Source organism: Phaseolus vulgaris, chromosome 1 (assembly GCF_000499845.2).
Source record: "Phaseolus vulgaris cultivar G19833 chromosome 1, P. vulgaris v2.0, whole genome shotgun sequence".
Taxonomy (NCBI): Eukaryota; Viridiplantae; Streptophyta; class Magnoliopsida; order Fabales; family Fabaceae; genus Phaseolus; species Phaseolus vulgaris.
The window spans coordinates 13,522,209-13,547,030 of NC_023759.2; the positions used below are offsets into that span (position 1 = coordinate 13,522,209).

At 34.4% G+C, this 24,822-nt stretch overlaps 2 protein-coding genes across 2 annotated transcripts; one reads left to right on the forward strand and one right to left on the reverse strand.

Moving 5' to 3' along the window:
- Window positions 1–4,366: 4,366 nt before the first annotated feature.
- LOC137813633 (uncharacterized) lies at window positions 4,367–6,947 on the reverse strand. The gene is made up of 5 exons (XM_068615984.1): window positions 6,599–6,947; window positions 5,495–5,593; window positions 5,284–5,392; window positions 5,000–5,200; window positions 4,367–4,693 (listed from the first exon to the last, which is right to left on the reverse strand). The coding sequence occupies exons 1-4, from the start codon at window positions 6,778–6,780 to the stop codon at window positions 5,108–5,110; spliced, it is 483 nt and encodes a 160-aa protein (XP_068472085.1). The 5' UTR covers window positions 6,781–6,947; the 3' UTR covers window positions 4,367–4,693; window positions 5,000–5,107.
- A 9,484-nt stretch (window positions 6,948–16,431) lies between these two features.
- LOC137815545 (uncharacterized) lies at window positions 16,432–20,933 on the forward strand. The gene is made up of 6 exons (XM_068618661.1): window positions 16,432–16,825; window positions 17,153–19,501; window positions 19,770–19,942; window positions 20,030–20,236; window positions 20,306–20,566; window positions 20,667–20,933. The coding sequence occupies exons 1-6, from the start codon at window positions 16,432–16,434 to the stop codon at window positions 20,931–20,933; spliced, it is 3,651 nt and encodes a 1,216-aa protein (XP_068474762.1).
- Window positions 20,934–24,822: the final 3,889 nt, after the last annotated feature.

Below are 24,822 nucleotides of genomic sequence, written 5' to 3' on the forward strand. Positions count from 1 at the left end.
ATCAAGAAAAGTACTACTAAGATTTGTTGACATTCTTGGAATTACATGACTAGAAAAAACATATAGATTCAGAAAATAAAAGAATACAAAATACAACATATGAACCAAACAGAATTGAAATAAGAACTCAAATAAATCTAAAACAAAAACAGCAACTCAATTCAACATAGATTCCTACACAGAAAATGAAAATAAGAAGCTCAAGAACAATTTGAACAATTTGTTCCGATTGAAATGCTTAGAACAACATCTAAATCAAATTAAAAATGTAAAAACAACAAGACAACATGAACAAGAGATGAACAACACGAAAATAAGAAGAACTCAAACATAAAAAAGAAAAGAAACACTTATCTCTTGAAGACCATAGCTCTAGATACCAAATGATAGCTTGAGGTCTTCATCTTTGCGTTTTTGATGTGGAATTAGCATAAGCATCCATGGATTGTTGGTGGACAAGGCTCTCCTAGGAGTAATGGTAGCCTTGGAGGTGCATGAGAAGTATGAAAGTGAGAGAGGTGAGGCCTACTCTCTTTGGAGGTGGCGGTTTGGAAGATTAAAGGCCTAAATCCTAAGAGAGTTTAGGCAAGGAGTAAGAATGACACATTTTGGCAGCATTTCATTACTCAAAATAATCTTACAATTTCAGCACCCCAAGCTCTCCTTATATAGGATTAGGAGGCCGGAAATGAAAAGCCAAATGAAAGGAAAATGTACATCAAATGAAATGAAGTTGGCGCCTAAAAGAGAGCACACATGGAAAGCGTGACATGGTGTGTCTCTTAGGTTGCCTAAAGGCCTAAAGTGACCGGCCTAAGTTAGTTTAGGAGTTTCTAGAAACCCTACTCTAACTTAGATTGGTTTTTAGGAGCCAAAATTTACCCTAATTACAAGTCAAACAATTTTTACAAAGAAAATTCCTATGCTACTTTGACTAGAAAGTAAAAAGCTATTACACACTAGAGTTTATGACATGTAAAATGTGTCCTCTTGACCCCTCTTTGACTATGACTCTAGTGGTTGCCTCAATGTAGCATTTTGGTGGCCTCTCAAAGGGTTGGTGCTGGGGCCTCTTCCATCAGTGACGAGACGACTTCTTGTGATCCTTCTCTCAGCATACTTTCTTAGAGTTAGGATTAAGAGGGGGATGGGCTTCGCTGACAGGAACGGATCGTAAAGGCTTCAAGGCATCAACTTGAATCGATTGAGCCTTCCCGACAATAGCTTGTCATTGTTTCAACAATTCCTTATAGAAAAGTTTGCCCTCTTTCAGAGTAACGGAGACCATGATAGTTGCAAAAGGTATAAGTCAAACAAACATCAAACAATAAGGACGAAAGCAAATGAACAAGGAAGGATTCCCTCAAGATCACAAAGCTGCATCGACGATAGGTAAACCGCAACAACTGCCAAGTGGGATTTTGCGGGGAAGCTTGTTCAATATTGACAAGGTTTCCAAGTCTTCCCGGGTTAACGACGACATTGACCACACACGGAAACGTTTCGGTTTGCGAGTCCAATATAAGGGAAATTACGGAGTATCACCGTCATAAAAAAGTGGGGACCCTCCTTCCCGACCATGACGTTAAAGAAACTCTCTTTAAAATTCTTATAAGAAGAAGTAAAGGGAGCAAGCAAGCACGATCTCATCTGACTAATCAAGGACAACCACCCTACTTAATTACCCAACCTCGCACTATACATCTGAAGAAAAACTTGCGGTGTCGACCTCAAATGCAACGACAAGCACAAAAGCCGAAAATCTTTGTAAGCCCAGCTATTCGAGTGTAAATGCGTTGGCGCCACATTCACGACGCATAGCTCGCCAATGTAAACTCATCTAAGGGGAAGCGAACGTGGACATCATTTATTAAAAAGAAATAAAAGAAAAAATAATCACCTAAGACTAGGTTTGGACCTAAACATACAACGTCAGAAGGTAAAACACCTACGGAGGGAAACAAGCCTGTCTGGTGCCTCCGCATCCAACATATCTATACTAGCAATAAAAGATTTTAAGGAAGCGATACTATCAAACCTAGAAGAATGCTCTCGGACAACAACATCAACCCAATAATCAAAGTCGATAGCCCGAGCTGGAGGAACATCCAACTTGGCAGCCCCAACAATAGGGTCAACCAAAAGAAATACGTCCTCGACAACCCCACTCGCATTAGCTTGATCGTTAATACGAAAAGTGATGCAATCGAAGGTGATGGATTGTAGAAGTTGAATGGAGTGGCAATGAAATGGAGAGGAGTTTGCACCGAGAATGAGAGGTTTTGGTGAGAAAATGGAGTAGTTTTGGTGCTAGGAAGTAGAAAGAGGTTTGAACAACTTTCTAGGGTTTAGTAGACCTTGGAGGCTCTCTAGAAAAAGGAGATTTAGGAGAGAATGAATCTCAAATTCAAAGTTTTTCATTCAATATTTGCAAATTTGAATACATGAGTGAAATTTAGGGTATTTATAGATGAAGGTAACTTACTCCTTGAGCTACCATAACTAGTTTAGTAAACTTAACTATGGTGAGTACATTGGCTTAAGAAGGTCGGGTATACTCTTCTAACGTGCTCTAGAAGCCCTTACTTGTGTGACAAGTTAGGGTTTTTAGAGTATACTCGTTTCATTTATAAAATACTCTAAGGAAATTTAAAATACAAATCCTATACAAATTTATTCTATTATTGATACAGATAATTCATTTGTCTTTTATTCTTGTGTATGATGGCTTGGATGATCCTCCATTAGGACGAATCTAAGGAACTGACATGAGTTGATTTGAGAATTACACATATTTTTAGAGGTTTCACTTGGATTAAGAATTGGATTAGCATTTATTGTTATGACTCAATGAGGATTACCACTGGACATGAACTTAACCAAGTGGCTAAGTAAGTGGGAAGGTTCTATTCAAAGAGCAAAGGAAAAAGACTCACAAAGAAAAATATGCAAGCGAAAAATAAGAACTCAAAATAGAGTAGAATTGGCGAAAATGAAAGACATGGAATTAGAGAAGAAAAAATGTAAACTTTTATGGTTGTAGTCATTCATGGAGGAGGTCACGCCACTTGGAGGAGAAGAATTCCAAGATAAGTGATGAAGAGAGTCGCCACTTGAAGCATCTTGCCAAGATAAGACTCGGAGAATTTTAGACACTCAGAAAATCACTCACGCAAAGTTTCTTTACTCAAAATATGTTATGAATTACAGGAGGTAAGGGCACCTGTTTATAGCATGCAATTGCATGATCTTAGTGTGTGGAGTAAAATTCAAAATTTAAATTAAACATGTTTAGGCTAATGTGGTATTAAGAAAAATTTCTTTATTGTTAGTATATTTTAAACATTTCTTTGCTTTACTATGTTCATTTGCATCTTTACCGACACACATTTAGTAGCTTTTTCAAAAACTATTTTGGAAGTTACTTAAATGGTCTTTTGTGAAGATTATCTAAGAACACTCTGGTTAGGAAATACTTGGTAGTTAAGCAGTACTTTTAATTTTTGTAAATTTCCTTTTTGAAAAATTTAAACCTCTTTGTGAAAACCTTTTTTTATTTCTCAAGTTTCAACAATGAGTAATAAATCATATGGTTTGAGTATTTACAGGGCACGATAAGAGAAAGGAAGGGTAGTGTGATGCCTTTCTTTGAACTGCAAATATAGAGGCATTAAGATAAAAAGATTTTCATATTTTATATAAAAACTTAAAAAAGAGCATAATGTTTGGCTAGTGTGATGCCTTTCTTTTAAGTTCTTAAGTTTGGCTAGTATGATGCCTTTCTTTAAAGTTCTTAATCCTATCAAAACTCATCATAAAGGTAACTTTTTATGTTCTTATGGCGATACGATATTCTAATTGGCGAAAAGATGATACGAAATATTTTTCTGCAATGCCAAAATAAGTTTCTGAGCCGTTGTAAAATCATAATTAACAATTCTACTTACATTTATCTACCAAATATGAGTATATCTTTGGATTGAATATAAGTTTTAAGCCTACTTTGTGAAATGCAGAGTGCTGGAAAAAAGTAGTGAATGAAAAACTCGTGTTCCACAATCAGGATGATTTGCATGAAATAGCATTTGCAACACAAAATGTTTATTTCAAATTTTCTTCCATCAAGATCTACTGTACAGTTTGCAAGTATAGGAAAAATACAAGATTTTAACTAAGTTGTGAAATCAGAAGACATGTAAACCCTCTGCAAATAGCAAAAACCAAACTTGAGCAGTAATAGGTGGAAACGGTGAGAGAAAGTATAAAGATCCCAGTTGAGCATGGGCATGGTATGATTTGGTAGAGGAATGAAAATGGAAGTTAAAAAGGTGATGAGAATAAAGTTAAAACCAAAATAGGTGGGAGATGAGGTAATTAAGTACTTCATTGCTAGCTAAAAGTACATTCCGTTCAGTGAGAACCAAAAAAATCTGTTTAGGCTATGCCGTCAAGAAATTAAATTGTTCTCTCACTAACTCATTTAACCATTCATTCAAAAAAGTCCAACAACCAGCTAAAAACTGACCACAGTCAGAATATCATGATCTAGCCTCCAAACTCTGTAATTTCCCAATCATTAACGCTTCTTCTTGCTTCCTTTTGTGCTCGATTTTGATGGACTAGCCACCAAGTATACAAACAGCACAATGATGGACACCACTGAGATTAGAGATCCATACTTCGCCAGCAACCTCTGTGGACAATAACAGTTTCACATTAATTAAGATTGCATTATTTTCTAGATGAATCACACATTTATCATTTCAACAAACTGGTTGCACTGAATTTCATTGAAAATATATCAAAGACTGCATTCTTTTCTTGAGGAATAAGACATCTATCCAGGGAGAAAAATGCACAACTAAGCAAAAAGCCAAACACATAAACTTTATGCTCTATGTAATCATGCCCCACCAGTAACAAGCAAAATCAACTACCAAAATGTCCTTTGCATAGTTTTGAATTGCAAATATAGAGGCATTAAGATAATTGTTCATACCTTAGCCTGAGATATCGTCCGTCCAACCAGGTCAGAATACACGAAAACAGAAGGTAACACACATCAGTCAACAGAAGCAATTGATATTGATTCATGAAACTGTGAAGTTCAAGCATACAGGAAACATACCCATTCAAACTTCTTCTCCGGAGGTCTATCAGCAAGAACATCCAAAGGCAATATGGGAGTTGAATATGCCTCCTAATAACAAAAATGTATTATAATAAGAAAAAGGTTTCTCACAAAAAAACTAGAGATAGACAACAATTACAACAGATATTAACCTGCAAAGCAGCCTTTGTGGGAACACGGAACTTTATCACAGCTGGTTCACCAGCAAATAATCCCTTTGATTTTGCCTCCAACTCAAATGTGTGAGAAAGGATGCCACCACTGAAAAGGGTGTATTTCATTTGTAAGAGGATATGAAAAAAAAAACAGTATGGGAAAATCACAAGTAATAAAAGAAGTTACAGAAAAACATAGGAAACTCACGCATCAAGCCTTTCCCATGACTTTGAAGTCTTGCCGGTAATAACTTCAAAAGCATCACTTGGCCAGCTATCGTCGCTTAAACTTACATCATATGCCGTCCTTTGAAACAGCAGAATGAAACAGATTAGTAAAATTCAGTAGAAAACATAGTTTACGAATAGATACCATGAAATATATTGTTCATTTTTTAGTAACAGAATCGTAAATTCAGCAACTCAACATGTGGACAAGGAATTGCAATTTATAACAAGGAAATAAACATGCTAAACTCTCATGTTATAGAGATAAACAGAGGAACTCAGATTACAAGACTGGAAATTAAAACCCACGATACAACAGGAGTGACAGCACACAGAGGCCCATCTTATCGATTGACACCATTTTCTACTAACCTACCATTGTCCACGACAGACATCGAAGAAAATTCACGTCAAGGCAGCAAACTAACCGTGTTTGATTACACATTTTAGCGTTCATTCTCATCATTATTTCAGTGTCCATTCTCATTGTTTGACTGAATTGAAAGGTGCCGGGTGTATCTATCCTAAGCAATACAACATGCAGTTCCCCTAATTTTGTGAACACCCACTAATCAAATTACAGGTAACAACACTGAATACCCTCAAAATCCTAATCAAACCACCAAATACCAATTTTTCACATCAAATTAAGCATCATCAAAGTGTAGAGGAACTCTCCATTTCCTCATCAATCAGATCAAAACCATAAGAGCAAAATCACTCTTGTTTCCACTTACCAACTCATACAAGCAAAAGTGGCGTGCCCCATATGCTTAAAAATTGCTTATAAATAAAAGGTCTCTAACTTCAATCACACAAAGCTTCTTCGAAACTGATAAAAAAATTACCCTTCTTAATTTCCCCTACCGCAAACCCAAGATCCAGCTTAAATATTTAATCTTTACAAACATCCATCAGCAGCCAAGTAGCACAAACACGATCATAAAAATACTCACGAAATTAGAATTCCCTAAACTCTAGTCCAGGCATTAACGAGGACATGCATGAAAAGGGTAATTGGGATCCCACAGAATGAAAATTAAAAATTGGAAAAAAGGAAAATGGGTGGTAGATCGGAGCGTACGAGGTTCCTTGGTTGTAGATGTCGATGGTGACAGAGACCCTTTCGGCACCAGACTTGAGTCTGTTGAGGGAGGCCTTCTTGTGAGAGACGATGAAGGGAACGTCAGAGGAAGCGTGTGAAGACAGCAACAAAGAAGCTAAGAGCGCAAACGCGATCAGAGTCCTCGAGATTGGATCCGCCATTGGCACAGTAGATGATTAGAGAGGGAGATAGAGTCAATGAGGAACGAAGACAGAGAGATGGGAAGAGAAGACAACGTGGGAATCTTATTTTATGTGGTTTCGTTGTGTTTTCTGATCTGGGCAAGGCAAATGGGCTTTGGAATTCTAGGGTTGCTTTGGATTTAATCTCTTCCTTTTTTAATATTTGTATCTTTTATCTTTATCAAATTAAACCTAAAATTTCTAATAAATATATATATTTTTAAATATATACATTATATTAAATTATTGTAGTAACTTGAATCAGTGTTAAGTACCAATATATTATCTATTTCTACTTTGATTTAAATTCTTGAAAAATATATTTTTTATCATAACAACCAATAAATTTGAATAAAATAAAACAACATATCTATAACATTAATGAAGAGATTATGTGGATATAAATAGTATCATCCTATCTTTTAAGTAATTTTTTTAAAATTAAAATAATTACTTATAATAAAAAACTACCTACAATAAAATTATCACCTTTAAATTGGACAATTTTATGCTGTATTAATTAAAAAGTAATTTATTTATTTAATAAAATAAATAATTGAATAATTTTCTTTATTTTAAAATATCTAAATAACATATTTTTAAAAAAATAATGGTTGATAATTTTTAATACTATTTTTATAATATATCTATAACAATATATAAAGGATTTTTTTTTATACATTTAGTTTTTCAATTTTATCCTTTATAATTTATTAGTATATTTTTATTTCAATAATTATCTATAAAAATATATAAAGATGGTTCTTCTTTTTTATGTACACATTATTTTTAATTTTATCCTTAAAAATAACAATTATTCATACAAAAATGAGTATCGATTTAATATATCAGTCTAATCCCCCATGATGTAACAATAAGTGGAGTTGTTATACTTTATATTTTAATTGTTCAAAAGTCATGAAACAGGATAATTACATAAATCAAATGTCTCATAAGATATATATCTGAAATCCTATTCTTTGATAAAAATTCATTTTATATTAAATTTTTAACTAAATTATTTTATTTGTTATTAAGTTAAATTATCGTCTTCCTTATTATTAATAGTTGTAGGAAGAATGCACCACTGAAACGCGTACCATTTTGGAACTATTGGACCAAAAACTAAATTTGAAAAGAACATGAAATTATAATTCCAATTTTTTTATTTATTCCAAAATTAAAAATTAAGTAAAATCTCTTAATTGCAACTTCTGTTTAGTCAACTTCTGTTTGAAGATTAATTGCATTTTTTCTCAAATAAAAGTTGGATCCATCCAAACCTCATGACGGCACAGTGTCAAGTGTCACGGTGACACGTTGCATTTAGCTTTCGTCAATAATTAATTAGTTTTATTTTCTTATCATATATTATTGTAATTATTTTATCATATTATATGTTGTTAAAACCTTATATTATTGTAAAAGTTAGTTTTTTGGAATTATTTATATTTTCTTATCATATATTATATTGTAATACTTTTTATCATATAAAATTTGTTAAAATTCATAGAATTATGGTGATTAAAACTTTATAGGACTTAATATAATTATGTATTACGGTAAAAGTTATTTATTTGAATTATTTATATTTTTTTATCATATATTAATTATAATATTTTTTAATTATGGATTTTTTTTTAAACCATAGAACTATGTATTATGGTAAAATTTATTTATTTGAATTATTTATATTTTTATTTATTCTAAAATTAACAAATAACTAAAATATTTTCGAGTTTCAACTTATGTTTAAAGATTAACTGCATTTTTTCTCAAACGAAAGTAGGATCCACCCACAGCTCCATGACGACAGACTGTCAAATGGCAGGGTGACACGTAGCACTTACCTTCTGTCCATTATTACAATTAGTCTTATTTTCTTATCATATATTTGTTGTAATATTTTTTATCATTAAAAATTTGTTAAAATCCATAAAATTATGTGGGTTAAAATTTTATATTATTGTAAAAATTATTTAAATTTTCTTACAATATATTATTATAATATTTTTTTATCATATAAAATTTGTTAAAGTCATATAATTATGTATTACGGTAAAAGTTACTTATTTGAATTAGTTATATTTTTTTATCATATATTAATTGTAATATCTTTTAATTATGTATTTTTTTAAAAAAAATCATAGAACCATGTATTACTATAAAAGTTAGTTTTTTTTTGAATTATTTATATTTTCTTATCATATATCACTGTAATATTTTTTTATCATATAAAATTTGTTAAAATTCATAGAATTGTAAAAGTTAGTTTTTCTTTTTAAATAGTTCTATTTTCTTATCATAGCTTCGGATTGTCCGTTAGTTTGAGGTGATCTACTGAACTTGTGATATGCTTAATATCAATTTCTTTATAAAATTTAGTCAGCCCTCACTTAATGAATTGTTGGCTAATGACCAATCCCAAAACAACACACAATATTGTGATGGTTGTCAAGGGTTCGACCTCTATCCACTTGGTGAAGTAGTCTATTCCGACTAGAAGAAATTTACACTGCCCCTTACCTGGAGTAAAGGGTCCGATAATATCTATTCCCCATTTCACAAATGGTAATGGGAGAGAATGTAGTGAATGTTCTCGGGCTTTTGATGAGATAAACTATCGTATTCCTGACACTTGACACATTGTCGAACAAAATTTGTACAATCGCCCTGCACAGTCGACCAATAATAACTTGCCCTTAATACTTAACCGACCATTGTTCTTGCCCTCGAGTGAGTACCACATACCCCCTCGTGTATCTCTTGCATGACATAATCAATTTGGTCGGGAGAGATACATTTTAAGAGCGACCGAGTATATCCTCAGCGATAGAGATCCTAGTCAATAAGAAGAAACCGGGCGGTATGCCGTCTCATTGTCTTTGGCAATCAAATTATGAACAAAATGATAGTATCTTCGGAGAAACGATTCCTTGACTTTGAATTCCCCCTTGAGCTGACCGACAAGTTGGGAGTCACTGCTGCAAATAAGCTTTTTAACCTCCAAATCTAGGAATAGATTGAGACTGACTATAATGGCTTCATAACCAGTCTGATTGTTTGATGTTTTGGATTCCAATTTCAATGCTTGCTTGAGAAGAACGTCACCTGGTCTTTCGAGCACCACTTCTGCACCGCATGATCTACTGTTGCAGGACCCATCTGTAAGAATAGATGGCTTTAAACTAGAGGGGGGTGAATGGTTTAAAGAGGGTTTTCGCAAACTTTTAAGCCAAGAATGAAATTACTTTGAGAAATAATTGATAAGGAAGTCAGTTTGCCAAAACACAAAGCAAAAAATACAGCACCAGAAATAACAATCTTTAACTTTGAAAAAATCCTTTCAAAAACAAATCTCTTTCTTTGATCTCAAATCTGTATCAAAACTTGTATTTTCTTGTGTATTTTGCTTTGAAAGAAAGGCTATATTTATAGCACTTGAAATGTAGTCGTTTAAGGCAGATTTAATCAGCTGAATCAGTTAAAACAAGTTTTCAAAAATATGTTATGAAAACACATATTTAACCAGTTGAAACCACGATTTAACCGATTGAATGAGTCAAGCAGTTGCATAACTAATTCAAAAAGCAATTTCAAAACCTTAAGCCAGCTAAGTGACAAACGACCGATTATCTTGATGAATCAACCAGTTATTTTCCCTTTGCTTGGAAAAACACTAAGTTTCTTTAAAACTGTTTGATCAAGCTTTGTGTAGGATTAAGAACTGATCTTAACAAAGATTTTAAACAAGCTAATCTAAACCCAAACCAAAAAGCAGCACAGCTTCAGGCTTCATGTGGATTTGACACATCAAAGCTCCCATGTTCAACAGGGATCAACTCGGCCTGTAGTGCCTCGTCCAAAATTTTTCCCCTTGCAACGTTTAATGGGGTGTAACTAAGAAACCGATGTCCTCTATTTTCTCCAAACCTGTCTAACCGACCAGAGGTAAATCGATTTCCTCTGTCTTTCTCCTTCCCTTTATCTCCTCCATTCTCGGATCAAACGTTTCTGCAAAAGTTGGTCAATTCCTCTATCTACATGAACTTAGTTGCTCGGTTCCTCAATTCGTCAAGATTTTTGACAGGGAATTGCTTGATACTTAACACTCAGATCACGCTCAAAGCACTATAGAAACATCAGGTAAGACAGTAAACTTATCAAAGTTCACAAACTTTGCTATCTTACAGAAAGTAAAGAGGAGAGAGAATACAACAACTCACCTCTCAGACCATTGGATCAATTCCCATGTAAGTGCACACATTGTATGGCATATGAACTGATACATATCAACAACTGTTAGATTATTTGGTTTGAACAGATGACACTTCGAAAAAGTGTTAATCACATCTCTGACAATATTTAATGTACCTAACAGTCATGTCTCACTTTGGGAACTCCAACGGTCATTTCATGACTTTTTAGAAATTAATTTCTTCGAGCTTGAGGGGCAAGTGTACTGGTCGAAATCGGATGAGCTCGTCTCAGCCCTAGTGACCGACCGACCGAGTCAAATAACATCTCAAGTCACACAATAAATGATAGTAACGATAGTTACAATAACACTTGATGAGTCACATTCATATCCCGAAATATGTGGTAAATATCTCTAACAAATCAGTGAAATACTGATTAACTGAAAGATGGTACAATTTTTCTTTAGATATTCTAACATAATTATATACCAATATATCTCCCTATTAATTAGGGATCACGATGCACATAAGTGAATAACTAATATCCGACCTATCACAACAAGGGCCCATAACCAACACTATAAATAAACCCTCTGCAGAGGTGTAAGATACAGTTTAATCAATTGCCAATATACACTCTTTACACAAAGGACTTACTTCATCGTCGGAGTGTCCTATTCAGGTTAGCCCCCGACCGAGCATTAACATTTGTGGAAGGAGACTTGAAGGTAGGAACCAGAGGATCACTGACACGTCAAAAATTGTACGATCAGTCTCAAGTACTATGTGAGGATGTCCTTTAGATCCTCATCATCATCGGCCGGGTGGGACCGCTCAGTTCGCCTGGAGCTCTGATGTGTCTGCGTTCGAGACTGCTCTTCTCGTTCGGGTCCATTGAGTTGCTGCTTTAACTCTTTATTCTGCTTCTTGAGAAGGCGCACCTCTTTTTCGTTCCTCTACTGATCATCCATGCCTTTTTTACGCATATCCTCCATGCTAGTTTGGAGTTGATGTTGAAATTGATTACTATTTTGACACTACGGTGGACGCCAATTGTACTTGTATAGGCAAAGGGCCTAGATAGTACCTGAGACCGGTTGTAAAATTGCTGACATGTCGGTGATCCTATGGTTCCTTCCTTCAAGTCCTTCCACAAATGCTGATGCTCTGTCGGGAATGACCTGAAGAAGGCACTCCGACGATTAAGTAAGTACTCTGTGTAAAGAGTGTATATTAGTAATTGATTAAATCGTACCTTACACCTCCACAAAGGGTTTATTTATAGTGTTGGTTATGAGTCCTTGTTGTGATGGGTTGGATATCAGTTATTCACTGATGTGCATCGTGATCCCTGATTAATAGGGAGGTATATCGGTATGTTAAAATATGTGAAGAATATTTGTACCATCTTTCGGTTAATCAATATTTAGCTGATTTGTCAGATATATTTCTCCCATATTAAGTGTTATTGTAACTGTCATTACTGTCATTTATTACGTGACTTGAGGTGTTTTTTGACTCAGTCGATCAATCACCACTTATCATATATTATTGTAATATTTATTATCATGTAAAATTTGTTAAAATCCATATAACTTTATTGGTTAAAACCTTATATTACTGCACAAATTAGTTATAGTTTCTTATCAAATATTATTGTAATATTTTTTATCATATAAAATTTCTTAAAATCATATAATTATGTATCACGATAAAAGTTAGTTATTTGAATTAGTTATATTTTCTTATCATATATTAATTGTAATATTCTTTTTATTATATAAAATTTGTTAAAATTATAGATCTATATATTATTGAAAAATTTAGGTTTTTTAATTAGTTCTATTTTTTTCATATATTATTATAATATTTTTATCATATAAATGTAATATTAAACTTATAATATAATATTATTATATAAAAATATTTAAAAAAATGTGGATACACTAGGTGTGACAACGTCTGTGTTTATGCTAGTATCCTATGGTAGTTTTAATCTTACGTGAATTCGACAATCTTTTGACTATACTATAGTTGACTTGGTTCGCTTGCTTAGTAAAAAAAGGGAATTTGATTGAACAAGAAATATAATTATATAGACTCATCACCAAGTTTTATGGTATTGTTGTCGAGAAATTAATTGTTATCAAGTATTTTTATCTTTTATTTTGAAGAAGTGTTTATTGTAAATTTTGTGAATAACTAACATCTAACTGTAGATCTAGATTTTATTTTATTAAAATATTTTTTTTTGCTACCACTAACTCTTTTAGATTTTTTTACTTTAATTTTTGTTTTCAGTTTTGAAAAATGTTTCTTTATTACACTTGCATGCTAACAAGAGGCGAGTCCTTTTTAGAAAATCTTTTATTTGAGAATGATATTGAAAAATTGTAAGATCTGAAAGAATAAAGCTCAAATAAAACGAAAGAGATTCGAAAAAAAGGATCATATCCTACCTCACCTAACTCTCAATCTCACACACCCCAAATTGAAGATATGACTAAAAATAGAAACAATGAAGGTTTAATGGTTGTTTATCCTTCAAGAAGAACTTTGGACAACTATGTTATTCAATAGGGACCAAAATATTTTTCAAGCATAGTCATGCCCGCTCTAACAAGATCACGAAAGATAATGCCAACATTTTTTTAGCTTATTCAGTAACCATTAGTCATAGTAATGGATCATAAGGATCCTTATACTCATTTATTCACTTTCTATGAACTGAATGGTACAATGAGATTTGAAGAAAGGGACATAGAATGTAGCCCTAACTTCTAGAAGCTATGCCTAAGAGATGGTTTTGACCATGATCAACACTCTAGGTAGCCCCTCTCCCCTTCCTTTTCTACCTCTCACTCATATTTCCCTCAATGTCACTCCTTCCTATATAAAGGGTGCCTTCCCTCAAGTTATATGCTTGTGTCTGATGTTCTTAGTGTTCTAGGAGTCTTTCATCTTTTCTGCTTATTTTTATTTTAATTGTGTAGAACTAAAACCAAATTAGAAGTTGTTAAAGTAACAGTTGATTTAATTTCAAATATAGATTACAAGCGTTCATATAACTTGAATCCAAGTATCTTATTTTTTTTTTGAAAATTGAAAAGTGAATCCCATCTGCATGCATAAAGTCATCTGAAAATTTGAATCAGTCTATTCAGGACAAAAAAAAAAAATGAAAAAAAAGAAGAAGTAAAAACAACACAAAATGTTTCAAGTGCATTTACTTTCCAAATTTCACTAACAAAAAGGGGTTCTAACTATATGACAAATTGTTTTCGTAATTGTGGAGTTTAATCCCACTTGCTTTCTCAATTTCCAAAATCTTTCAAATCTTCATAATTAAAGTTTAAGTAAGTTTTCTTGCGTCTTTTTCGTCTTTTTCTTGTTTGTCTTGTTCAAAGTTTTGTGTTCACCTTAATTCCTTTTGGTTTCACTTTCTTTGTTTTAAAGCTTTTCTCGCTTGTCTTTCTTTGTTTCTTAAGTTTTCTTTTGGGGTACGTTGGTGAACAAGTGTAAGAGCTTTGTCATCTTTCACTTGAGGTGTTGATACAAGTGTAGACCCTTTTGAGTGCAAATCTTTCTTGAGTGATACATGAGAGTGAGACTTTAACTTATTTTTTCACTAATTGTTTGTTTCCTTGTGCACAATTATGGCTAATTTCTTTTCAGGTGAATCTTCCAAGCCACAAACACCTCAAAAGGCACACGTGAGACAAAATTGAGAAAGGAATTGGGAGCCGTTCAGAGCTACTAGAAACTACATGCACTATGGGAGTCAAGAAGACGACCAAGATTGGAGAGTGCATCACTTTGAAGAGAGGCGCTATAAACACCAACCACCATAACCTTTTCTTTTCGTTTGTAAAACTACCTAGCTTTAGCGGGGGAAGTGACCCCAATTTGTATATAGGATGGGAAGCTAAAGTAGAACAAATTTTTAATGTGTATGAGGTCAATGACGACAAAAAATTTAAGTTAGCTTCCCTAGAATTCGTAGACTATGCCATGCATCAGTGACATCAGGTTGTAATGGACATGGGTTTGAACAAAAGGCCAGTCGTGGTCTCTTGGTGCGATTTAAAGGAATGCATGCGTGATTTGTTCCTCGTCATTATAGGAAGAAACTCTTGTTGAAGCTCTAACGACTTCAACAAGGACCTAGGCGTGTAGATGAATACTTTAAAGATTTGGAAGTAACTTTGACAAAAATTAATATGCATGAAAATGAAGAGTCAAAGGTTGTTCGTTTTGTAAGTGGATTAAGAAGAGAGATTCAAAATGTTGTAGAACTTAATGAGTATACCTCTTTGGAAAAAATGGTTCACCTAGCCATCAAGGTTGAATCACAACTTTTAAAGAAAACATCTTTCAAAAATACTCATAATGATGGCTTCTATACTCAACTTGGAAGGGTAAAAATCAACTTTCAAAACAACACTAGTACAAAATATTTCATTAACGACAGCTTTTAAAGACGGTTTGAAAAGAACCATCGTAAAAAGTGACGCGGTAGCAACTTCGTAATTTTTACGTTTTTTTTTTCACTTTTAACGACGGTCATTCCTAGAACCGTCGTTAAAACTTCACTTTCCACGACGGTTCATGATGAACCGTCTTTAAAATTCGCAGCCTTCAGCATTTAACGACGGTTCACTTCGAACCGTCTTTAAAAGTGCCATTTAATTTTCAAACTTTGCCTCTTAATTTTCATTCTTCTTCAAAACCCTGGTTCCACTCTTATTCGCTGACACCATGCAACTTCCAGAACTATCCGCCGCGACCGACCCAAGCGACCATCAGACCGAACGTCCGACACCGCGCCACCGAACCTTCGAAGCGACCGACTCGAGCGCCGCTCCACCGAACCGCCGAGCCCACCGCGAAAGCGAACGACCCCCCGCGCCGCGACTGACTTCCTGCCGCGCGACCCCTCCGCGCAGAACCCTCCGCGCCGCGACCCCCGCGCGCCGAACCCCCCGCCGCGACCCCCGCTCGCCCGACCCCGCAGCACCGACCGTCGCGCGCCCCTACGACAGACCCCCCGACACCGACGGCAGCGCCACCCTGCGACCGAACCGCGCGGCTGCGCGAACGATTGGCCGAACCCTCGATCACGTTCCGCTTTCGCTACCGGCCGATAATCCTGACTATCCTCCGACCGCGATTGCGCTTCTTTTGAGGTTAGTATTGCATTGATTTATGTATTGATTCTATATATCGAACGAATTGATTCTGAGTCCGAAGGTGTCCGACCTTCGGCAATTGTGATTTAACTTTTAATGATTATATAGTGTTTTGAGATATTGAATGCATTGGTTCGGAGTCCGGAGGTGTCCGACGTTCGGCAATTTTGATTTATTTTTTAATGATTACATATTGAATGCATTGGTTCTGAGTCCCCACTGGTTCTTAGTTTAGCAGTTCTATGGATCGGAGTTGGATTAATACACCACGAATAAGTGATACTTACGAAAAAGGGGTGGAAGAGTTCATACAATTCGCAGAAAAAAATGCTGTTAGTTATAAGAATGGAGTAAGGATAAGGTGTCCTTGTCTCAATTGTTTAAATGGAAGGATATTGACTGTTTCTGAAATTAGAGAACATCTTTTGTGTGATGGATTTGTGAAAAGTTATACAACATGGACGTGGCATGGTGAATTGTTAGACTTGCCAAGTGTGCACGAAGGTTTGGAGGAAGTTCATTTCTCAATGGATGATAGATTAGAAGACATGATTCGTGATGTGGGAGCAGAATCATTTGCTAATGCAGTTTTTGAAAATATGTCTAATGATGCAGAGACTCCTTTGTATCATGGTTCAATTAACTTCACACGATTATCAGCAGTGTTAACGTTGATGAATTTGAAGGCAATGAATGGATGGACCGACAAAAGTTTTACAGAATTGCTTCAATTGCTTAAGGACATGCTTCCAGAAGGAAATACCTTGCCCAATCGAAATTATGAGGCGAAAAAAATACTTTGTCCAATGGGTATGGAGTATAGAAAAATACATTCATGTCCTAATGATTGTATTTTATACAGAAATGAGTATGAAGATTTAAGAAAATGTCCCAGGTGTGGTTTGTCACGTTATAAGGTTAAGGTTGGCCAGAATGATGAAATTGATGAATTGACAAAGGAAGGTCCTCCTGCTAAGGTTGTTTGGTATCTTCCAATAATTCCAAGGCTTAAGCGTTTGTTTGCAAATGCAGATGACGCTAAAAACCTTAGGTGGCATGCAGATAATAGAAAATGTGATGGATTACTTCGTCATCCTGCTGATTCTTTGCAGTGGAAGAATATTGATAAAGAATTTCTTGAATTTGGAAAAGAATCAAGAAACTTAAGACTTGGATTGGCAACTGATGGAATGAACCCCTTTGGAAATTTAAGTAGTAATCATAGTTCATGGCCCGTTTTGTTAGTAATTTACAACTTACCTCCTGCTTTATGTATGAAGCGCAAATACATGATGTTATCTATGATGATCTCTGGTCCAAAACAACCTGGAAATGACATAGATGTTTATCTTAATCCATTGATTGAAGATTTGAAATTATTGTGGAATGAAGGGGTTGATGTGTTTGGCGCGTTTAAGAATGAATCTTTCCGATTGCATGCGATGTTGTTTTGTACTATTAATGACTTCCCTGCATATGGGAACTTGTCAGGTTATAGTGTGAAAGGCCATAGAGCATGTCCAATATGTCAAGACAAGACATCTTATGAGCAGTTGAAACATGGAAGAAAAACCGTGTATCTTGGGCATCGTAGATTTCTAAAGAAATATCATCCGTATCGTAGATTGAAAAAAGCTTTTAACGGATACCAAGAACATGACATTTGTCCCACTCCCTTAAGTGGTGTTGAAATTTATGAAAAGATAAAAAATGTTAATGTGACTTTTGGAAAAATGAAGAAGAAGCAAACTGTGAATGAAATCTGGAAGAAGAGATCAATCTTTTTTGATCTTCCGTATTGGTGTAAGTTAGATGTCAGACATTGTCTAGATGTAATGCACATAGAAAAGAATGTGTGTGACAGTCTAATAGGAACACTTCTGAACATTAAAGGCAAAACAAAGGATGGTGTGAATGCACGTCTGGATTTGATTGAGATGAATATACGAGAGGAATTGACACCGAGAGAAGTTGGTAAACGTACATACTTGCCTGCAGCGTGTTACACTTTGTCAAAGAAAGAGAAAACAAGTTTTTGTGAATGTCTTAAAGGTGTTAAGGTACCACAAGGCTACTCTTCAAATGTGAAGAGTCTTGTATCTATGAATGATTTGAATCTAATTGGCTTAAAGTCACATGATTGTCACGTTCTAATGCAACAATTACTACCGGTGGCTATTCGTGGAATCTTGGCCAAAAATGTTAGGCATACAATCACTCGACTATGTTCATTTTTCAATTCGATATGTAGTAAAGAGATTGACTCTCAGAAGTTGGATGAACTTGAAGAAGAAATAATTGTTATCTTGTGTCAACTCGAGATGTTTTTTCCTCCATCTTTTTTTGATATTATGGTACGCTTGGTTGTTCATCTTGTAAGAGAAATCAGATTGTGTGGGCCAGTTTATATGCGATGGATGTATCCAGTTGAACGATACATGAAGATTTTGAAGGGATATGTGAAGAATCAATGTCGTCCAGAAGCTTCCATTATTGAAAGATACATTTCAGAAGAATCTATTGAGTTTTGTTCCGAGTACATGTCAAAAGCCAAATGTATAGGAGTTCCTGAAAAAGGTTGGCACTCTCATAGATTCATAAGTAAATCTTCAAGAGGTGTACATGTCATAAGCAAATCTAGAGAAGAGGTTCTGCAAGCACACTTGTATATCTTGAATAACACTGATGAGGTGTTACCATACTTAGATACACACAAAGACATTGTCAAATATAAAAATCCAAGACAATCAGAAAAATGGGTGTTAATTGAGCATAACAAAACTTTCATGTCATGGTTTAAGCAACAAATAATGAATGATCCATCAGCATCTGAAACATTAACATGGCTTGCAAACGGTCTCAAATTTGATGTTTTATGTTGTTCTGGCTATGAAGTAAATGGTTGTTTGTTTTACACAAAGTCTCGAGATGATAGGAGTACAGTGCAAAATAGCGGAGTCACCTTGGAGGCAGAGTCTATGCAGTTTTCAACTGCAAAGGATCAAAATCATGTTGTGGGATCAATGCCTTATTATGGTGTCATAGTAGAGATTTGGGAAGTTAATTATACCAAGTTTACTGTACCTGTTTTCAAATGCAAGTGGGTTGACAATAAGACTGGTGTCAAAGTTGATGAATCAGGAATGACTTTGGTTGACTTTCGAAAGATAGGTTATCATGACGAACCATTTATAATGGCACATCAAGCTTCCCAAGTTTGCTATATCCAAGATCCTACGTCTGACCACTGGTCTGTTGTGCTACATGGAAAAAAACAACATAATGACCCAGAAGATACAAACAATGACATTTGTGAGATTGAATCACTTACAAGAACGACCATCAATAAAGAGTATGAGGATGTTGCTGATGTTGTACATGCAACTCGAAATGATCATGATGAAGGAATATATATTTGTATGTACATGTGATTCATGTTTAGTTTTACAATATATTTCATATTCTTGATGCTTATCATATTTTTTTTATAACAGGAACATGGCAGATGATAAAGTTTCCCATTCAAAAACTGGTAGAGGACCTACAAGATTAAAGAATATGTTTAAGAGGATAAATAAAGATGACAAAATACCTTTGTCTATTGATATCCACACTGGTGTGCCCACTGGGCAACATGCAAAGAAATATAGGAGTTATCTCGGAGTACTATCTCGTGAAAGGATCTCTATCTTAACTCAGTCCTGGGATCACGTGACTGACCACGAGAAAAACATGATTTGGCAAGATATTCTGGTATGTAAATGTTTTTACTGTGCTCAATCTAAAGTTCTTTTTATACTTTGTTTTTTTTTTATGAACTAATTCTTTCAAACAATGTAGACGCATTACAACATCCCGAATGTGGAAACCTTGAAAGCGAAGGTTCTTTCAGATGTGGGAGTCAAGTTTCGTCAGTTCAAATCAAAATTGACAACAAATTATATATATGGGAAAAGGAAAAAAGAAAATCCTTGTGCAAAATATGCATCCATTGATGAAGAAACTTGGCAGCAGTTTGTCAATATTCGACAAACTGAAAAATGGCAGGTTAGTATCACTTTTATATTTCAATATAGTTTATATTAACGTATTACTAAATTTTGAGTGTTATGATAGGAGGTTCGGAACAAAGCAAAAGCCAATCAGGCACATAATGATACCCCACACTTATTGTCTCGTGGTGGTTATAAGTTGCTAGAGCAGAAGATGCTTGAAGAAAATATTAAAGCACGTTCTACTTCCATTGAGGAAATGAATAGTGTAGATTCTTTAAGACCTCCATCCCCACCACTCCAACATGAGATGTGGAAGGGTGCCCGTATAAACACATTAGGGACATGGAGTTCTAAGTCTACAAAACAAACAGTTGAACGCATTGTAAGTTTGACAATTTCTTTTCAATGTATTATTTTAAATTCTATGTGTTATTTTAAATTCAATGTTTTGAAGTTTGTCAATTTCTTTTCATTTGTTTTAGGATTCTCTTAATGAGCAATCAACACAGGGGACTTTTAAACCATGTGGTCGCAATGATATTCTTAATGTTGCTCTCGAACGACCTGAACACCCTGGACGTGTTTGTGTAGCTGGATATGGGGTTGGGATTCGGTCATACTTTGGACCTCCATCACACAACAAGGAACAATTGTCCAATGAACCTAGCCAAGAGTATTTACTACAACTACGTGAGCAGTTAAAGGCTGAGGTAACTCAAGAGCAAAGAAAGCTTCATGGAGGAGTTTAGTGCGCGAATGGAAATGGAGTTCAAAAAGCGGTGGGAGGGTTTAGGTCACTCACAGCAACCACCTACTATGGTAGAAGATGAACCACCTCCGCCTCCTATTAAGAAAGTCAGCACTAAAGGGAGTTGTTCGGCAGTTGATCTATCAGGGGATGACTTTGGCTCAACTAGCCAATGCGAATTATATGTTAAGTGTAATTCTTTGACCCGATTCGTTGCCTTGGGTAAGTGTTATGAAGGGGTCACAATGTTACACAATGTGCCTCTTCCTTCTAATTTCATGAAGGTCACGGTGGAGAAGGTCCTTTATGGTGATCTTGCAGTTCCTGTGCCGACATCAGAGGTGACAATTGTGGCAGAGGCATTACATACTTTCGTTGCCTGGCCTAGACATCTCGTCAGACCTATAGACTCTATGGTATATATTTGCACTAATACTAATAGAATTATATATCAGATATATTTACATTCTAACTAATTTAAGTATTTTTTTGTTTTGATGAGTAGCAGGAACCTAAGACAAATCTGCCTCTGGGAAAGAAGAAAGTAGTCTCCATTGATGATCCTCTGGCGGCATTGGTGGAAGTTGCTACAACTTTAGATACAACCGTCTTAGAGGTTCCATGGGATGTCAATGTATTTGGAAGGCATAATAATCTACCGTTGTACGTTCACATGTCTGATTTGTTGGACCTTGCATCCGGAGATCAAGAGATTAACATAACAGTTCTGCAATTATGGATGATGTAAGTTCAAATTTTAAAATCTTTATACTTTTGATTTATTAAATATATTAGTACTAACTTATTGAAATTTAGGTATCTTTCTGGATTATGCTTTGATGAGGGGAAACACAATATATATGGGTTTTTAGACCCTCAAATCACTCAATCAATTGGAAACAAGAAGTCGGAAACACAAACATACATCACCACTGCCTTAAAGAATGGTGGAAAACACATTTATTTTGCTCCGTACATCCATGAGTAAGTTCTTATTTATTAAATAAGTTTTAATAAATTATTGAAATAAGAGAAACTAATTAACTTATTTGTTATACAGGCGTCATTGACAACTATTGATCATATCTGTTCAAGATCATACCGCTGCATGGTTTTGCTCCTTGCATAAAAAACCTCCTGCCTATTTTAAAAACATTATAGATAGGTACGACAGTTTCATTTAACATTTATTATTACTTATATATTATATAAAGTTATTCTAACATGAAATCTTATTATTTTAGTGCTTACTCTGGATATAATATGTTGTGTGGGAGGAGAACTTCAAACGCACAAAAACTCACTTGGATGTACCTTAAGGTATTTAAAGTATATTTGTTTACTTAATTTAATGTGTTTCACTCATTCATTTAATACATTTATTTTCACATGCAGTCCAACAGGCAACCTGAAAATTATGAGTGCGGTTATTATGTTATGCAGTGGATGTTGACTATTTTGCAAGCTGAAATTAAGAAAGGTTGGGATAAGGTAATACCTCAATACAATAAACACTTTAAAATTTGAGATTTATTATTTATGCACTAATTCAAAATATTTCAAATGTCACAGTTCTTCAACGACCAACACCCGCTAGATTTAGAAGCATTGGAGTATGTGAGAACAACATGGTCAAAGTATTTTGTAACCATGTATAACACTCTAGTATAGATAAATCATTACAATGACAAATTTTTTCATATATTACCAAACTTTTTTGTAAATGTCATAATTTGTTGTATGAAATTTTTATATTTAAATTATGATTTGACATGTTTTTATTTTCTGGAATTGAAAACTTTATGTAGGCTGTTTGAGATTTTTTAAATGTTTTTATTTTCTGGAATTGAAAACTTTATGCAGGTTGTTTGAGATTTTTTAAAAATAATTTTTTTTTAATCTATACATATAACAACGGTTCCACTTGGAACCGTCTTTAAAAAAAGCATAGTTATAACGACGATTCTTAGAGGAACCGTCTTTAAAAGTCTTCGAAATCAAGAAACCACTTATAACGACGGTTGGGGGGAACCGTCGTTATAAGTAGGAGTTTTAACGTCGTGAAAACCCTATATCTTTTAACGACGGTTCTGGAACCGTCTTTAAATGTTGATTTTAACCGTCGTTAATCTACCTTTTTCTACTAGTGCAAGATAATCCTTCTAACTCCTCTAAATAATCCCCCCCACAAAATGAACATCCTTCTCCTTCTAGGACAAAATCGCCAACCAAAACCTCAAGTACTAAATACTTTAATGCTTATTCACTCGGATTGAAAAGCGATCAAAATGTGCATTTGTTATCTGTTCATTTGTGAGGAAAGAAAAACAATGACTTGTGAGAAAGTAGTAAAAGCAATCTTCTATCTGCAGCGAAGAAAAACAAAGAAACCAAAAAAGTTTTACATAATATTACGAAAAAGTCAAAATTACCCTTGACCTTTTATACATATAAAATAATAATATATATATATATTAATAATAATAAATTATAAACAATAAAAATAAATATAAATTACATACTTAATAATAATTAAAATAAATTTATTAAATAATAATATTAACAATAATAAAAATTAATTTTAATTTTGATTTGATTTGATTTTATGAAAATATTTTTTATATTTATTTATAAAATTTTAATTAACTAAAATTGACACAAAAAATATCTCATATGTTATTATTTAAATATTTTTTAGAAAAATGGTAAATTTGTAAACTTACATTTTACACATTTAAAAACAAAATAAAAACTCTCTTACAACCATCATATCACTCACAAACTTCAATAAACTTTCCTCACAAATCCACTATAATATACCATAATCCAAACAACCTCACTTTCTTTACACTTTCCTCTTAAATCACTACAAATCCACTCCCTTAAATCCTCTCCCTAATCCAAACACAACCTAAATGCTTAGGTTTTGGTCACATAGCTGCCAACTTTCCAACAAAACGAATCATGATGGTTAAGGGGAGGATAGTCGTAAGTGACCATAATGATCAATCTTCTCACTCTAATTCCCCTACCGCTTTAAAATCCCCTTGTGAAAATGAATGTGAATTTCCTTATGAAGGTGACTTATTGGTGATAAGGTGAATGCTGGGAACAATTCCAAAACATTTGGATGACACACAAAGAGAAAATATTTTCCACACCCTCTGCCTTATCAAGAACAAGTTATGTTCCATGATAATAAACGTGGGTAGTTGTGCTAATGTGGCAAGTACAAGAGTAGTGGAGAAGCTTCGATTACCCACTATCTCTCATACAAAGCCCTATAAACTTCAATGGTTTAGTGTCGAAGGAGAAATCATGGTAAATAAACAACTCCTCATAACTTTTGCTATTGGAAAGTATCAAGATGAGGTTTTATGTGATGTTGTGCCAATGGAAGCAACACATATTCTTTTAGGAAGGCATTGGCAATATGATAGACAAGTTCTACGTGATGGCCTGACCAACAACTTTTAACTTCCAAGGGCACAAGGTTATCTTAAAACCCCTTTCTACCAAAGACATGAGGACCAAATAAAAATGAAAGACAAAAGAGTAAATGAAAAAGATAACGAAAGAACAGATAAAACGGGTCACAATAACCTTACACTGCAAAAAAAATAAAATCATTTAGACCCGTGCCGGACTGCAAACTGCACCTCAAGGGTGTTCATCTTCCTTCTCTTTTTCATTACCCAATAAATCTAAATACTTGACATTTGGGACATTGAAGTTTTGGGATGAAATTCAAACCCCTCATCTCAAACCCCCTCTTATAGTTTATCTCTTGTAACAACTCTCTCTTGAGAATCTAATCTATTAAAAGGAAATATGATCATTAACGGAGAGATTTAATAAAAACTACTCAAAATCTTTGAAAAAAATCATAA